This window comes from Osmerus mordax, chromosome 21 (genome assembly GCF_038355195.1).
Source record: "Osmerus mordax isolate fOsmMor3 chromosome 21, fOsmMor3.pri, whole genome shotgun sequence".
Lineage (NCBI taxonomy): Eukaryota > Metazoa > Chordata > Actinopteri > Osmeriformes > Osmeridae > Osmerus > Osmerus mordax.
In genome coordinates, this window is record NC_090070.1 from 13,503,763 (window position 1) to 13,522,416 (window position 18,654).

Below are 18,654 nucleotides of genomic sequence, written 5' to 3' on the forward strand. Positions count from 1 at the left end.
CTGTGTGTGTGTGTGTGTGTGTGTTTGTGTGTGTGTGTGTGTGTGTGTGTACCTGCGCTGCAGGTCCAGCTGCTGCTGGACAGCCTTCTGCTCCAGAGTGTGTGTAGAGACGATGTTCTCCTGACTCTGAAGCTGCTGCTTCAAGTCTCTGATCTCATCCTTCTGGCTGCTAACAGTCTGCACACACACACAGCATCAACACACACACACACAGCATCAACACACACACACACACACACACACACACACAGCATCAACACACACACACACACACACACACAGCATCAACACACACACACAGCATCAATACATTTTCTCTGACAGACACAGTACAGCACCAGCCCCTCCCCCTACCTGCTGGGCGGAGCTTAGCTGTGCATCTCTCTCAGCCAGCTTCCTGTTCACAGCCTCCAGGTTGCTACGGAGACTGCGCCGCACCCCCTCCTGCTCTGATTGGCTCCTGGCTGCCTCGTCCACCCGCTCCTCCAGACGTCTGATTCGCCCCAGCAGCTCCCTGTTACGCTCTACCTCTCGCTGGAGCACGGAACATACAGTACAGAATGTGTGTGTCTTCATTCAATCCTGTGTGTGCGTGTGTGTGTGCGTATGTGTGTACCTCCAGCTGGCGTGCGCTGACGCAGGCAGCCTCTTCCAGCTCCAGACGAGCTCTCTTGAGGCTCCTGTTCTCCTGCTCCTCCTGGACCCCCTGGAGGCTCCTGTTCTCCTGGACCCCCTGGGGGGGGGGGGGGGTAGAGGAGTGTGTCTCACTCTCTGCACAGCACAGGGTGTGTGTGTGTGTGTGTCTGTATGTGTGTGTGTGTGTGTGTCCTACCTCCATGCTCCTCAGGTACTGGGTGTGCAGGCCCAGATTTGGCTTTGCGACGCACTGCTGTGTTTCCGGCATGGAGATGAAGCTATGGTAGGACTTGAGAGTCGCGAGCACCGTGGTGTCGTCCTCGAGCTCCATGTCTCCACTACACCACACACACACCGAGACGTCACGCTCAAATACTCCGGTTCACATCAACCACTCCCCTCGGCCAACACCGGAGTAGAAAGTGTAGCTAAATAAGGACTGGAACACACGTCTCTCCGGCCGGACAGAAATGTCACCGTCAATGAAGCGTCACTGGATCCGGGTACCTTTAACGTTGTAAACACCGCCAGGCAACAGCTGTATTAACGTGCTTCTTTATTTAGCTTGTTAGCTAACTAACTTATTAACCAACTACTGCCAGTCGGCGGGATGTTCGACGAACTTATGTGTATGTGCAAACTTTATAGCCACTGTTATTAACTTCTTGTGCCATTGCGTAGCTATAATTTCATTGTCCAGAATAACCTTTTATGACGTGAACATTTTCAATCTCTTAGATATGACTAGCTAGTAGGGAGGCTTGCATGAACTCAGTCCGCAGCTCGCTGAACCTGTGCTCTCGCTACTCTGCAGTAGACAACGGCATTTGGGCTTGATATCGAAACTATTCTGAGGGAAATATACCTTTTAAAAGCTGTCAGATCCCTTTTAAAACAAAGTCACATGCAGTCAGCTGGTCAGTCTAGTAAGAGCCTAGATGTTAAAGTAAACAAACCAAGTCGAGGGAGTCAGATGGCTGAGCGGTGAGGGGAGTCGGGCTAGTAATCTTACGGTTGCCAGTTCGATTCTCAGCCGTGCCAACTGATGTTGTGTCCTTGGGCAAGGCACTTCACCCTACTTGCTTCGGGGGGAATGTCCCTGTACTTACTGTAAGTCGCTCTGGATAAGAGCGTCTGCTAAATGACTAAATGTAAGTCTAAGTAAGCTACTACTGTAGCTAGCGTTAGCCTAATCGTGAGCAAGAGAGAGCTAGCGGTCATCGTTGTTATGAAAACTTTCAAAAGTCATTTTCATGTCAAAACTAGACAAACGACAAAAACACGGGACTTTATACGGGTTTGTTATTAAAGCGGTCTTACCGGAGTATGTGTTAGGTAGGCAGATATGATTCCAGTTCTCCTGCTAGCTAACTCTGCTAACACAGCTCCGGGTTTGAACTCCCTCCTCCGCTCACACGAGAAGAGCAGGCACCGCGAGAACACACGTAAGTCTGTGTGTTCACGACGGTCGTGCGCTCTGCGCATTCAGATTGACAGTAAACGGATTCATAGATTATGCATTACATACATCTTTGTCCAAATCGTGAGAAATGTTCGTACTTTTACTTAAAATTGCAGTTTGTTCAAGAACAGAGCAGGTGATCTGATCGCTGTTCAGAGACAACAACACCGAAATAAACATGTTTTCCACTGAAGGCCTCTACTGCTGTCTTGCCTTAGCCACCTTCTGGTCATGAATACACACTGCAGCAAACCTTGTACCAAAGGGGGAGGGGGTAAGCCGTCCAGACTGGATCCCAGGTTTTCCCACACTGTCCCAGCTGACTTACTGAGGGAGACAAATATGGACAAAGAGAGAGAGAGGGGTAAACACATTGTTATTCAGGTGTTTATGTCTGCCGAACAATTCTCACAGGTGTCATTACCTCCTGTGCTGCAGTCCCCTGTGTGTGTGTGTGTGTGTGTGTGTGTGTGTGTGTGTGTGTGTGTGTGTGTGTGTGTGTGTGTGTGTGTGTGTGTGTGTGTGTGTGTCTAGGTTGATTAGTAAGAACAAACACAACACTAAGTTCCTATTTGATACTGTTGCAAAACTCACTAAGAAAAGTACACTCTGTGTTAGTTCAGATTTCTCTCCCAATGATTTCTTAGATTTCTTTGACCAAAAAAAAAAAAATCTATGCAATAAGGGACAAACTACAGACTAGTCCTGGAGGAGTGGCCATCAACACTGAACTTTCCCCTATACCAAGCATGCTGCATGTTGAGGCTCTCATTCACTTTAACCCTATTTCTATGCAAGCGTTCATCGAGCTGATAGACTCCTCGAAACCCACTAGCTGCCTTCTTGATCCCCTCCCTGCCAAACTCTGTAGGGAACTTCTCCCTATTATTGGACCACCCATGCTTAGTATTATTAATGAATCTATTGTATAGGGAGTATAGGGAGTCAGGTGGCTGAGCGGTGAGGGAATCGGGCTAGTAATCCAAAGGTTGCCAGTTTGATTCCCGGTCATGCCAACTGACGTTGTGTCCTTGGGCAAGGCACTTCACCCTACTTGCCTCGGGGGTATGTCCCTGTACTTACTGTAAGTCGCTCTGGATAAGAGCGTCTGCTAAAATGACTAAATGTAAATTGTAATTGGCCAAGTCCCCAACGATTCCAAACAAGCTATTATTAAACCCCTTCTCAAAAAAACAAACCTGGATCCAGGTTGTCTTAGCAACTACAGGCCAATTTCAAATTTGCCATTTCTCTCCAAAATTTTTGAAAAGGCTGTGGCACAACAGCTCACTGAGCGCCTCTCCTCAAATCAGCTTTATGAACCTCTCCAGTCTGGATTTCGTCTCCACCACAGCACTGAAACTGCATTAGCCAAGGTAGTCAATGATCTACTGTTAGCCTCTGACGCGGGTTCTATCTCTGTCCTGGTTCTTCTAGACCTAAGTGCAGCTTTTGACACGGTGGATCATGAGATTCTCTTGGAACATATGGAGAACTATGTTGGGATTTCTGGTACGTCACTTCAGTGGTTTAGATCGTATCCTATCTGATAGATCACAATATGTACACTATGATGGCTGCTCATCCAGGAGCTCCACTGTAAAATACGGAGTACCACAGGGTTCAGTTCTAGGCCCTCTGTTATTTTCACTCTATATGCTGCCTTTAGGAAACATAATTAGAAGCTCTGGGGTAAATTTTCACTGTTATCCAGATGATACTCAGCTATATATGTCTATAAAGTCTGGATAATTTCCACATGCTATGGAAAAATGTGTTTCTAGGTTGAGAGCTTGGATGACTGCAAATTTCCTTCTTCTAAATTCGGATAAAACCGAGGTTCGAATTTTCGGTCCTAAAAAATATAGAAATAATTTTTCCAATCTGACCTTAGACCTAGACGGCGTCAAAGTCTCTCAAAGCCAGCTAGTAAAAAATTTAGGAGTCACAATGGACCCAGACCTTTCGTTTGAGTACCATATTAAGCAAATTACCAGAACTGCATTTTTCCATCTACGTAATATTGCCAAAATACGAAATTTTCTTTCAAAGGATGATGCTGAAAACCGAATACATGCATTTGTTACGTCCCGATTGGACTATTGCAATGTGTTGTTCTCTGGCCTCCCAATTACCCACCTAAAAAATTTACAGCGGGTGCAAAATGCTGCTGCTAGACTATTGACCAGAACAAGAAAGTTTGATCACATAACATCTACTCTTATCTCTCTACACTGGCTCCCTATCCAAGCCAGAGCTGACTTCAAAGTTCTACTACTAACCTACAAATCTCTGCATGGATTGGCACCACTGTACCTCTCCGGTCTCCTTGCACCCTATTGCCCCGCAAGGACACTTAGATCTCAAGATGCCGGCTATCTGGTGGTTCCCAAAATTAAGAAAAAAACAGCTGGAGGTAGGGCGTTCTCATATAGAGCACCTCTTCTCTGGAACAAATTACCTGTCTCAATTAAGGAGTCTGATACTGTTTCGACATTTAAAATTAGGTTAAAAACGTTATTGTTTAGTCAATTCTACGACTGTCAAAGGTAAGTATGTTACTAGTTGGAGGCAACGGGGGACGGGTTGTTTCCATCCTTATTCTATAAGTATAACTTATTTTAGAGTTCTCTTCCCCTGGAACAGATTTCACGTTCCAACCGAGGGGGGCTGTCGCTGTCTTGGTGTGTGGGGCTGCATCAAATACCCCTTTTTTGCTCTGTTAAATTGCTGCACCAGTCCACACTTGACCGGTGGGGATCTCATTCTATTATGACTGTAACTGCTCCTGGCATTCTCTAATCCCTGCTCTCCTCTCTCTGTCCCCCGCTACACACATCCCTTGTGGTGTGGGGGGTTTGAGTTGTCAGCAGCTGCCTGGTCGTCGGTCGGCCAACGCTGGACCTGGTCGCGAGTCTCCCGGGCCTGTCCTACATCTATAAAGTTGAACAATGGTTTTTGGTGTTTCAAAACCCATCGACACTGTATGACTATGTTTAGCCTGTGTTCTGCTCCTCTCTCTCACCAACCGTCTCTGGAGGAGGGGATCCCTCTCTGAATTGCTCCTCCCAAGGTTTCTTCCATTTTTTCTCCTGTTGAGAGTTTTTCTGGGAGTTTTTCCTTGTCTTCCTTGAGGGTTTAGGTTTGTTGAGGGGCAGTTCTATGGGTGTATGTGAAGCCCTCTGTGACATGCTTGCGTGTAAAAAGGGCTATACAAATAAATTTGATTTGTGTGTGCGTGAGTGTGTGTGTGTGTGTGTGTGTGTGTGAGAGAGAGAGAGACAGAGAGAGATCAGCTCATACATCAGCTGTGAAGCATCTTCTCTCTAGAATATCATTTAAGGAATGCCTGTACATTCTAGAATACAGTATGTCTCTACCTTCTAGAATACAGTATGCCGGTACATTCTAGAATACAGTATGTCTGTACATTCTAGAATACAGTATGTCTGTACCTTCTAGAATACAGTATGTCTGTACATTCTAGAATACAGTATGTCTGTACCTTCTAGGATGTGAGCTGTAGAACGCAGCCTACAGCATCTAGAACACCAGTAATGGAACGTCTACATACCTGTGTCCCGCCTGTATAACCTACATGGATATTGCGGCATTTTTGTGTCCAAAGTCTGGCGGTAGGATGTATCACATTTTTTGGGCTTGAATTTTTTAAGCTCGAAGTTGAACAACCTGAATTTTATTTTACATTGAAACATATTCATGTGAGAATTCGGTCTTGTTTACATTTCAAAATTAAGTATTAAATGCCTTTTAAAATTCAAAACATGATGTCACTGATTTGCTTCCATAATTGTGGACTCAACATCCCACGAACCAACGCAGGATGTAGCGTCCAACGGATATTCTCTCAACCGTCCCGGTCTGTGCCGGTGTATCGTAGCATGCACCGGTCCAGCGCAGCTCCGACGCCCGCGAGCACCCCTGCGCGTTCCTCCATGTATCTGGTTGCTAGACGACTGTGGCATGCACGCGGAGACTAGGGAAGAAGCACAACAACACATCAGTAACAGAACATGAAAGACCTAGCGGAAACCGGACCAACCGACTAGAACCGTAGCTTCAGCAGCAACCGGATGCGTTCTGGAAGCTTCGTAGTGCGCGGCGGGACCCGTGTATAGCGGGGGTACTCTTGTCCCAGCACACAGCACAGATGCACACCTTTCTCCGTATACTACGGCTGGCTCGCGCTTTTATTTGTGAGCTTGAGGAGTCACGTTAAACGTTATAACGGTTGGGTATTGTGGCTGGAACATGATGCAACGTCAAGAGTAGTTTAAAGGACAAGATCTCCCGGAGACCCCCCACCCAGCCCACGGAGAGCGTTTACACTAACAGTTTTTTGACGGTTTCCGTTTAACAGCCAGTATGATGTCGTTAGAGGCCAGAGACGTCCAGACGGATGAGGACTTCGAGGATGTGGTGAGACACAAACTCCAAACACTAGATGTTCAGTGAGGACACGGAGCTTGCAAGCCTTCTTTCGCAAGGGCGGTCTGTTTTGTTAGATAGAAAGACAGATAGAAAGTCGTGTGTGTTGGTGTGTTTAAGTGTGTGTTGGTGTGTATAATTGTGTGTTGGTGTGTATAAGAGTGTGTTGGTGTGTATAAGAGTGTGTTGGTGTGTATAAGTGTGTGTTGGTGTGTATAAGTGTGTGTTGGTGTGTATAAGAGTGTGTTGGTGTGTATAAGTGTGTGTTGGTGTGTATAAGTGTGTGTTGGTGTGTATAAGAGTGTGTTGGTGTGTATAAGTGTGTGTTGGTGTGTATAAGAGTGTGTTGGTGTGTATAAGTGTGTGTGAACATCTATCATCTCTGTTCCAGGTTGAGGATGTGCTCTCTCTAACAACCTACTTGTCCGATACAGAGAAAGTAAGTGGGTGTGAGAGAGTTAAGGTGTGTTTAGGTGTGTTTAGGTGTGTGTGAGGTAAGGTTTAGGTGTGTGTGTGAGAGAGTTAAGGTGTGTTTAGGTGTGTGTGAGGTAAGGTTTAGGTGTGTGAGAGAGAGTTAAGGTGTGTTTAGGTGTGTGTGAGAGAGTTAAGGTGTGTTTAGGTGTGTGTGAGGTAAGGTTTAGGTGTGTGAGAGAGAGTTAAGGTGTGTTTAGGTGTGTGTGAGAGAGTTAAGGTGTGTTTAGGTGTGTGTGAGGTAAGGTTTAGGTGTGTGAGAGAGAGTTAAGGTGTGTTTAGGTGTGTGTGAGAGAGTTAAGGTGTGTTTAGGTGTGTGTGAGGTAAGGTTTAGGTGTGTGAGAGAGAGTTAAGGTGTGTTTAGGTGTGTGTGTGAGAGATAAGGTGTGTTTAGGTGTGTGTGAGGTAAGGTTTAGGTGTGTGTGAGAGATAAGGTGTGTTTAGGTGTGTGTGAGAGAGTTAAGGTGTGTTTAGGTGTGTGTGAGGTAAGGTTTAGGTGTGTGAGAGAGAGTTAAGGTGTGTTTAGGTGTGTGTGTGAGACAGATAAGGAGTGTGTTAAATCTGTTGTCTTTAACAGAAAGCTGTGAAGAGAAGGATTTCCAACAAACCCCCTCCCTCTCCCAGTAAGGCTAGTGCACACACACACACACACACACAAACACACACACACACACACACGTATACACACACATGTATACACACACATGATGTGTATGGATAACACACTAATCTGTCCCTGTACAGTACGTAACTGGTGTGTGTGTGTGTGTGTGTGTGTGTGTAGGGTCTCCATACCTCTCCAGTCTCAGTCTAACCCCCAGAAGATCCTCTCTGCCTCCCAGGGGCTCCCAAAGGGGGGAGGCGGGGGAGGCCCGCAGGGGGGCACTCCCCTCCAGACACACCTGGCTCAACGGACAAGGTGGGAAACCATAGCAACAGGATTGCCTTGGAAACAGTAGAATATCTTGTAGAGATGGACAGTGGTGAAGTAGATCATAATTATAATAAGACTTTATTTATATAGCACATTTCATACAAGAATGCAGCTCAAGGTGCTTTACATAAAATCAATAAAAACAATAATACAAGTGATAAAAGTAATATATATATTTTTTTTTTTACTCAACAAAATACAAGCCGCAGTCTTTGAGGGAATCCAAAACACACAAGCCGCAGTCTTTGCGGTATCTCGAGCCACAGTCTTTGCGGTATCTTTTGTGGTAGATAAAACATGTTTCTGTGAAATGTGTGTCTCTGGTGTTTGTGTGTCGCATATGTGTGTCTCTGGTGTTTGTGTGTCGCATATGTGTGTCTCTGGTGTTTGTGTGTCGCATATGTGTGTCTCTGGTGTTTGTGTGTCACCCCGGTGTGTGTCTCTGGTGTTTGTGTGTCACCCCGGTATGTGTGTCTCTGGTGTTTGTGTGTCACCCCGGTGTGTGTGGTGAGTGTTTAAACAGCTGATAGAACTGCATGAACACTTGTCTCTCTCCCTCCCTCCCCCTCTCCCTCTCCCTCACTCCCCCTCTCCCTCACTCTCCCTCCTCCTCTCCCTCACTCTCCCTCCTCCTCTCCCTCACTATCCCTCCCTCCTCTCCGTCCCTCCCCCCTCCTCCTCTCCCTCACTATCCCTCCCTCCTCCTCTCCGTCACTCTTCCTCCTCCTCCCCTCCCTCCCCCCTCCTCCCCCAGGATCAGAGTGTGATGGAGCCCCTGAGAACATCAAGCTGAAGAAACACCAGCCCCCACGCTCTGCATCAAACGGTGTGTGTGTGTATGTATATATATGTGTATACGTGTGTGTGTGTGTGTGTGTGTAACAGCTCTCTCCTGTGTGCCCAGGTGTTCCTGAACACAGAGACAAGGAGGACATGTATGATGAGATCCTTCACCTTAAGAAGGTAGAACATCTACCCTATAGAACATCTACCCTATAGAACATCTACCCTATAGAACATCTACCCTATAGAACATCTACCCTATAGAACATCTACCCTATAGAACATCTACCCTATAGAACATCTACCCTATAGAACATCTACCCTCTATAAATTCTACCCTCTCGAACATGTAACCTCTACATTCTAGAGTCTAGAACATCTAGCCATCCTTCCCATAACTAGCATCTCCACTACGCTGTTGTTGTTGTGTAGAGCCTGCAGACCCAGAAGCTAGTGTTGTTGTTGTGTAGAGCCTGCAGACCCAGAAGCTGGACAAGGAGAAGATGAAGGCTCGGCTGCAGCGCCTGGAGGAGGTCAAGACCAAGAGAGAGAAGCAGATAGAGGAGCTGCTGGACCCTACCAAGGTACTCACACACACACTAACTCACTCACACACACACACACACTCACACACACACACACACACACGCCCAGTGTAACTGTGTCTGCCTGTCCTCAGGGGTCTGAATACACACGCAGCCTCGTAGACAAGAAGAGTGGAGGGAGCACGGTAAGTTAGGGGGGGAGAGAGGGGGGGGAGAGGGGATGGGGGAGAGGGGAGGGGGGGGAGAGGGGATGGGGGGGAGAGAGGGAGGGGGCAGAGGGAGGGGAGAGAGGGAGGGGAGGGAGAGGGGAGGGGGGGAGAGGGGAGGGGGGGGAGAGAGGGGAGAGGGGGGGAGGAGAGGGGAGGGGGGGGAGAGGGGGAGGGGGGAGGGGGGAGGGGAAAGAGAGGGAGAGGGGGCAAAGAGGGGGGGAGAGGAGGAAGGAGGGGGGAGAGAGAGAGTAACTGGGGTTCCATAGCTGAGGGTTCCATAACTGTTGTGTGTTGCAGGTTGTAAGGGGACTAAAACAGCGGATCCTGAGGTTGGAACAGCAGAGTAGAGAGAAGGAGGACACACTGACGTAAGTCAGACGTCTGTCTGTGTGTTTATCTGTCTGTCTGTGTGTGTGTTTACCTGTCTGTCTGTGTTTACCTGTCTGTCTGTTTGCCTGTGTGTTTACCTGTCTGTGTGTGTGTTTACCTGTCTGTGTGTGTGTTTACCTGTCTGTCTGTCTGTCTGTCTGTGTGTTTGTTTACCTGTCTGTCTGTGTTTACCTACCTGTCTCTCTGCCTGTGTGTTTACCTACCTGTCTGTTTGCCTGTGTGTTCACCTGTCTGTCTGCCTGTGTGTTTACCTGTCTGTCTGCCTGTGTGTTTACCTACCTACCTGTCTGCCTGTGTGTTTACTTACCTGTCTGTCTGCCTGTGTGTTTACCTGTCTGTCTGTCTGCCCCCTCTGCCCCTCCAGGACCCTGCAGAGCGAGCTAAGGACGACCAGTATGGCTGAGATGAAGATCACCATGGAGATGTACTACGAGGAGGTAACATCTCTGCTCACAGTTCTGCTGTGGAGACTGGTTACACACACACACACACACACACACACACACACACACACTGGTTACACACACAGACACACACTGGTTACACAAACACTGTAACTGCCCCCGTACATCACTGTGGATAGAGCATGTGTTAAATGATCATATCATCATTCTATGTCCTTGTGTGTCTGTTGTGTTGTCCAGATCCAGAGGTTGAGGGTTCTGCTGGAGAACGCGGAGCGCAGCAGCCGTGCAGAGAGTAAAGGTTCTCAGAGGCAGAACAGGGTTCTGAGCTCCAGGGTTGTGTGTTTGTCGGAGAAGCTGCAGCAACTGCAACAGGAGAACCTCAGTCTCAGAGAAGAACTCAGCCCTGACACTCCTGCTGGAGGAGCCCGAGGTCTCTCTCACACACACACACACACACACAGACATATATACATGCACTTACACACTAACGCATGCACACAACACACGATCTCCTTGTTATTAAAGTGTGTGTGTGTGTTCCTAGGCTACAGAGAGTGGAGCAAACAGCGTCTGTTGAGAAGATTGGTGGAGCAGGAGAAGGTCAGGACATCCTCTTAGTGTGTGTGACTGTGTGTTATCTCAGTATGTGTGTGTGTGTGTGTAAACCTTTCGGGGGTTCCAGCCAATCACAGCGTTCCCCTCTCTCTCCAGAGGCTGGAGGAGGGTAGGAGAACCACCCCCTCCACGAGGAGGAGCCAATCAGATCAGGCCGTCCAGACTGACCTGCCAATCACGGCCTCAGAGGGGGAGGTTGCCAGGGTAATGGAACCACAGGAAGGGGAGGAGCTTGTCCTCCTCAGGGGGCGTGTCCTCCAGCTGGAGAAGGAGAAGGAGGAGCTTCAGGAGAGACTAACCAATAGAGAGTAAGATGTGAACAAGGTCACGATAGGACATCATAATATTCTTGATCACCCGCTTTAAAGTTTGAATTTATCTTTTCTTATTTTAATAGTAGTGTTGGAGGAGTTCTGAGTGTGAGATGGAGAGATTGAGCAGTTAGGAGATGGAGAGAGAGAGATGAGAGATGGAAAGACAAACTAACAAAGGAATGTGAGAAAGAGATAAATATGTCCTCTCTTCCCCCAAGCTTACCATCCAGATCAGTTACATTTACATTGAGTCATTTAGCAGACGCTCTTATCCAGAGCGACTTACAGTAAGTACAGGGACATTCCCCCGAGGAAAGTAGGGTTAAGTGCCTTGCCCAAGGACACAAAGTCATTTGGCACAGCCGGGAATCGAACTGGAAACCTTCTGATTACTAGCCCGACTCCCTCGCCACCTGACTCCCAGTTCTGTACTACACTGATAGTGTAAGTGTGTGTGTGTGTTTTGTGTGTGCAGGCATTTGTTTTCATCTCAAATCCAACCAAAGAAGAAGAACCCTGAGGAACCCAAGGAGAGGAGAGAGATGGAGGAGGAGAGAGGGATGAAGGAGGAGAGAGAGGAGGAGGAGAGAGGCATGAAGGAGCAGAGAGAGGAGGAGGAGGAGGAGAGAGGGATGGAGGAAGAGAGAGGGATGGAGGAGGAGAGAGAGGAGGAGGAGAGAGAAATGGAGGAGCAGAGAGAGGAGGAGGAGCAGAGAGAGGAGGAGGAGGAGAGAGGGATGGAGGAGGAGAGAGTGATGGAGGAAGAGAGAGGAATGGAGGAGCAGAGAGAGGAGGCTGCCAGGATGCTCCAGAGAAGCTGGCTGAGACACAGAGAAAAGGTGAGAAGATCTCCTACTACTGCTACTATAACAGTACATGACATAATACTACTACTGCTACTATAACAGTACATGACATAATACTACTACTGCTACTATAACAGTACATGACATAATACTACTACTGCTACTATAACAGTACATGACATAATACTACTACTGCTACTATAACAGTACATGACATAATACTGCTACTATAACAGTACATGACATAATACTGCTACTATAACAGTACATGACATAATGCTGCTACTATAACAGTACATGACATAATACTGTACTACTATACTGTACTACTATAACAGTACATGACATAATACTGTAACAGTACTATAACAGTACATGACATAATACTGTAACAGTACTATAACAGTACATGACATAATACTGATACTATAACAGTACATGACATAATACTACTGCTGCTACTATAACAGTACATGACATAATGCTGCTACTATAACAGTACATGACATAATACTACTACTATTATTAATACTACATAATACTACTACTAGGGAGTCAGGTGGCTAGGGAGTCAGGTGGCTGAGCGGTTAGGGAATCGGGCTAGTAATCAGAAGGTTGCCAGTTCGATTCCCGGCTGTGCTGAATAACGTTGTGTCCTTGGGCAAGGCACTTCACCCTACTTGCCTCAGGGGGAATGTCCCTGTACTTATTGTAAGTCGCTCTGGATAAGAGCGTCTGCTAAATGTAAATGTAAAATGTACTATAACATATAGGGAGTCAGGTGGCTGAGCGGTTAGGGAAGCGGGCTAGTAATCTGAAGGTTTGCGGTTCGATTCCCGGCCGTGCAAAATTACGTTGTGTCCTTGGGCAAGGCACTTCACCCTACTTGCCTCGGGGGAATGTCCCTGTACTTACTATAAGTCGCTCTGGATAAGAGCGTCTGCTAAATGACTAAATGTAAATGTAATAACAGTACATGACTTCTACTATAACAGTTTATAATATAATTAAACATGTTTATATACATGACTAGCTAGCCTGTAACATGTTTATATACATGACTAGCCAGCCTGTAACATGTTTATATACATGACTAGCTAGCCTGTAACATGTTTATATACATGACTAGCCAGCCTGTAACATGTTTATATACATGACTAGCCAGCCTGTAACATGTTTATATACATGACTAGCCAGCCTGTAACATGTTTATATACATGACTAGCCAGCCTGTAACATGTTTATATACATGACTAGCCAGCCTGTAACATGTTTATATACATGACTAGCCAGCCTGTAACATGTTTATATACATGACTAGCCAGCCTGTAACATGTTTATATACATGACTAGCCAGCCTGTAACATGTTTATATACATGACTAGCTAGCCTGTAACATGTTTATATACATGACTAGCCAGCCTGTAACTAGTGTGTTTGTTTGTCCAGGACACAGTGATGCTTCAGTCTGCTATGAGAGCTCACCTGCTCAGACACACACAACTACACACCCAGGTAACACCTGCTCAGACACACACAACTACACACCCAGGTAACACACAACTACACCTGCTCAGACACACACAACTACACACCCAGGTAACACACAACTACACCTGCTCAGACACACACAACTACACACCCAGGTAACACACACACGCACACAACTACACCTGCTCAGACACACACAACTACACACCCAGGTAACACACACACACACACAACTACACCTGCTCAGACACACACAACTACACACCCAGGTAACACACACACACACACAACTACACCTGCTCAGACACACACAACTACACACCCAGGTAACACACAACTACACCTGCTCAGACACACACAACTACACACCCAGGTAACACACAACTACACCTGCTCAGACACACACAACTACACACCCAGGTAACACACACACACAACTACACCTGCTCAGACACACACAACTACACACCCAGGTAACACACACACACAACTACACCTGCTCAGACACACACAACTACACACCCAGGTAACACACACACACAACTACACCTGCTCAGACACACACAACTACACACCCAGGTAACACACACACACACACAACTACACCTGCTCAGACACACACAACTACACACCCAGGTAACACACAACTACACCTGCTCAGACACACACAACTACACACCCAGGTAACACACACACGCACACAACTACACCTGCTCAGACACACACAACTACACACCCAGGTAACACACACACACACACAACTACACCTGCTCAGACACACACAACTACACACCCAGGTAACACACACACACACACAACTACACCTGCTCAGACACACACAACTACACACCCAGGTAACACACAACTACACCTGCTCAGACACACACAACTACACACCCAGGTAACACACAACTACACCTGCTCAGACACACACAACTACACACCCAGGTAACACACACACACAACTACACCTGCTCAGACACACACAACTACACACCCAGGTAACACACACACACAACTACACCTGCTCAGACACACACAACTACACACCCAGGTAACACACACACACAACTACACCTGCTCAGACACACACAACTACACACCCAGGTAACACACACACACACACAACTACACCTGCTCAGACACACACAACTACACACCCAGGTAACACACACACACAACTACACCTGCTCAGACACACACAACTACACACCCAGGTAACACACACACAAACACAACTACACCTGCTCAGACACACACAACTACACACCCAGGTAACACACAACTACACCTGCTCAGACACACACAACTACACACCCAGGTAACACACAACTACACCTGCTCAGACACACACAACTACACACCCAGGTAACACACACACACAACTACACCTGCTCAGACACACACAACTACACACCCAGGTAACACACACACACAACTACACCTGCTCAGACACACACAACTACACACCCAGGTAACACACACACACAACTACACCTGCTCAGACACACACAACTACACACCCAGGTAACACACACACACACACAACTACACCTGCTCAGACACACACAACTACACACCCAGGTAACACACACACACAACTACAACTGCTCAGACACACACAACTACACACCCAGGTAACACACACACACACACAACTACACCTGCTCAGACACACACAACTACACACCCAGGTAACACACACACACACACACACAACTACACCTGCTCAGACACACACAACTACACACCCAGGTAACACACACACACACACAACTACACCTGCTCAGACACACACAACTACACATCCAGGTAACACACACACACACACAACTACACCTGCTCAGACACACACAACTACACACCCAGGTAACACACACACACACACACACAACTACACCTGCTCAGACACACACAACTACACACCCAGGTAACACACACACACACACACACAACTACACCTGCTCAGACACACACAACTACACACCCAGGTAACACACACACACACAACTACACCTGTTCAGACACACACAACCACACACCCAGGTAACACACACACAACTACACCTGCTCAGACACACACAACTACACACCCAGGTAACAGACCCACACCCACCCAGGTAACACACACACAACTACACACCCAGGTAACACACACACACAACTACACCTGCTCAGACACACACAACTACACACCCAGGTAACACACACACACCCACCCAGGTAACACACACACAACTACACACCCAGGTAACACAGACCCACACACACAACTACACCTGCTCAGACACACACAACTACACACCCAGGTAACACACACACACCCACCCAGGTAACACACACACAACTACACACCCAGGTAACACAGACCCACACACACAACTACACCTGCTCAGACACACACAACTACACACCCAGGTAACACAGACCCACACCCACCCAGGTAACACACATACACCCACCCAGGTAACACACACACAACTACACACTCAGGTAACACACACACAACTACACACCCAGGTAACAGACCCACACCCACCCAGGTAACAGACCCACCCAGGTAACACACACACAACTACACACCCAGGTAACACACACACACAACTACACACCCAGGTAACACACACCCACAACTACAGCTGCTCAGACACACACAACTACACACCCAGGTAACACAGACCCACACACACAACTACACCTGCTCAGACACACACAACTACACACCCAGGTAACACAGACCCACACCCACCCAGGTAACACACACACACCTACACACCCAGGTAACACAGACCCACACCCATCCAGGTAACACACACACAACTACACACTCAGGTAACACACACACACAACTACACACCCAGGTAACACACATACACCCACCCAGGTAACACACACACACAGGTAACACACACACAACTACACCAGCTCAGGATCACACACACCCAGGTAACACACATACACCCACCCAGGTAACACACACACACAGGAAACACACAAACAACTACACCAGCTCAGGATCACACACACCCAGGTAACACACACACAGTTACATCTGCTCTCTGTTAATCTTTCCTTCTTTCAGAGCGTCCAATCAGAACCCAGTAGTGATGTCATTTCCCCTGTGGAGGAGGAAATGGAGGTTGCCATGACGCTGATCCAGTCTGTGTTCCGGGGACACCTGGCCCGCACCGGGCTGGGAACAGAGAGGTTAGACACACTCACACACACATACGGGATACACACTCACATACACACACATACAGGATACATACTCACACACACACACACACACATACAGGATACACACTCACATACAGGATACACACCACACACACACACATACAGGATACTCACACACACACACATACGGGATACACACACATTGTGCTGGGAACAGAGAGGTTAGACACACCACACATACATGTAGACCTATATACACTCTCACATATTCATTATTTACACACATACCCGTACAGTATATGCACATATACTCATACAGAAAATACACACACTCACACAAATACACACACATCACACAACTATATAGACAGACACACACAGATGTACCTTAATTGCAAAGCAGTGATCAACCTGTGTGTGTATTGTGTGTGTGTAGCTCTACTGTCCCTCCTCAGGGTAATAATGTTCCAGTCCCACTTCCTAGAAGAAACTTCCCAACACCCTCAGGTACCACACCCACACACACACACACACACACAGCACTATTAATACACTAACAACACACTTAAAATATGGTACTTTTAGACTTTGATACTTAGCACGTTTTCACTCTGTGTGTGTGTGTATGGTGTGTGTGTATGGTGTGTGTGTGTGTTTATGGTGTGTGTGATGAAGAGCATGTGCAGAGAGAGGAAGACCCCTGGCCTGTATCCAACTCACTCTCCTTCAGACTGAAACTCACCCCGGGTAAGATAAGATGTGTGTGTGTGTATGTATGGTGTGTGTGTGTGTATGTATGGTGTGTGTATGTATGGTGTCTATGGTGTGTGTGTGTGTGTGTGTGTATGTATGGTGTGTGTGTGTATGTATGGTGTGTGTGTGTATGTATGGTGTGTGTGTGTATGTATGGTGTGTGTGTGTGTGTGTATGTATGGTGTGTGTGTCTCCCTCCTCACTACTGTCCTCGTCTACAGCCCAGCTTGAGGTCCACCACCATCCCACTGCAGAGGTTGCCACGACGATGGATTCTGATGATTCTGATGACATCATCGTTTCTCCCTCCCGCCCACTGAGACGACGAGAGGAGCTTCTGACTTAGAGTGTGTGTGTGTGTGTGTGAGTGTGAGTGTATGTGAGACAGGGCGATTCTAATCTAAGATTAGAATTTTTACTCATTCTTTGCCAAAGTGCCTGCCTGTGTGTGTCTGAGGAGTGTATTTGCACATGTTTGTGTGTGTACATGTCTGCCTGTGTGTGTCTGAGGAGTGTATTTGCACATGTTTGTGTGTGTCTGAGGAGTGTGTTTGTGTGTGTACATGTCTACCTGTGTGTGTGTTTACATGTTAGGCATGAGCGGTGCTTGATAGTCCTGTAGAAGCTATTGTGCTAATGCTACCAGCTGATCTGAGAACTGTCACATGACTTCACGGTCCACTATTCTAGCGCAATAAGACCGAGAGACAGACCGGTACCGAGAGACACGCGAGAGGACTGAAACGGAAAGGAAATGGTTTTATCTGATCGTGCCTTGATTTGTGTGTTTTATAAAATGTGATTAACCAATAAAATCCAGTTTCTAATCAGATCACGTGTGTTGTATGAGTTTCTGATGCGTGCGTGTGAGATTACCGAAACGTCACCGTTACACGCCGTGAATGTTCTTATAATGCTGCAGATTCAACCGGAGCGGGGTGGCAAACGGATACCGATTTAAACCCAGGATGTTTATACCTTTCTACTCCCATCACCCTAACCCATGTTACCAACACTACACCTTTCTACAGAGCAAGCAAATGTTCATCACTCCAAAACACTGTTTCTCCAGGAGACGGCGTGCCTAAGCTATGCGTCTTCGCTCGCTCAACCTCAGCCCTTCTGTCGCGCACGCACGCACGCCTCCCTCTCTATCCCGCCCTCTCACACACACACGCACACACCACAGTGATCTATTTGCAGAGCGAG

General features: G+C 47.2%; 2 protein-coding genes across 2 annotated transcripts in view; one reads left to right on the top strand and one right to left on the bottom strand.

The window, feature by feature from the left end:
• Window positions 1-2,043, bottom strand: part of mad1l1 (mitotic arrest deficient 1 like 1) — a gene marked incomplete in the record, with an annotated part of 12,785 nt that extends 10,742 nt beyond the window's left edge. Inside the window, 5 exon segments of the mRNA XM_067259060.1 lie at window positions 53-177; window positions 355-534; window positions 617-733; window positions 833-1,143; window positions 1,957-2,043. Of these exon segments, the coding sequence (XP_067115161.1) occupies window positions 53-177; window positions 355-534; window positions 617-733; window positions 833-967 (557 nt within the window).
• A 4,164-nt stretch (window positions 2,044-6,207) lies between these two features.
• Window positions 6,208-18,256, top strand: iqce (IQ motif containing E). The gene is made up of 20 exons (XM_067258979.1): window positions 6,208-6,538; window positions 6,939-6,986; window positions 7,596-7,641; window positions 7,803-7,937; window positions 8,707-8,778; window positions 8,857-8,915; window positions 9,206-9,319; window positions 9,415-9,465; window positions 9,787-9,857; window positions 10,244-10,316; window positions 10,524-10,716; window positions 10,831-10,886; window positions 10,998-11,209; window positions 11,691-11,814; window positions 11,989-12,054; window positions 13,471-13,536; window positions 16,595-16,719; window positions 17,129-17,199; window positions 17,368-17,439; window positions 17,667-18,256. Exons 1-20 carry the CDS (start codon window positions 6,485-6,487, stop codon window positions 17,789-17,791), a joined length of 1,833 nt encoding a protein of 610 aa, XP_067115080.1. The 5' UTR covers window positions 6,208-6,484; the 3' UTR covers window positions 17,792-18,256.
• The last annotated feature ends 398 nt before the right edge of the window (window positions 18,257-18,654 follow it).

Coding starts and splice junctions, on each gene's coding strand:
- iqce (XM_067258979.1), top strand. CDS start 6,485: ATGATGTCGTTAGAGGCCAGAGACGTCCAGACGGATGAGGACTTCGAG. Junction 12,055..13,470: donor GGCTGAGACACAGAGAAAAG/GTGAGAAGATCT, acceptor TTGTTTGTCCAG/GACACAGTGATGCTTCAGTC. Junction 17,200..17,367: donor AAACTTCCCAACACCCTCAG/GTACCACACCCA, acceptor TGTGTGATGAAG/AGCATGTGCAGAGAGAGGAA.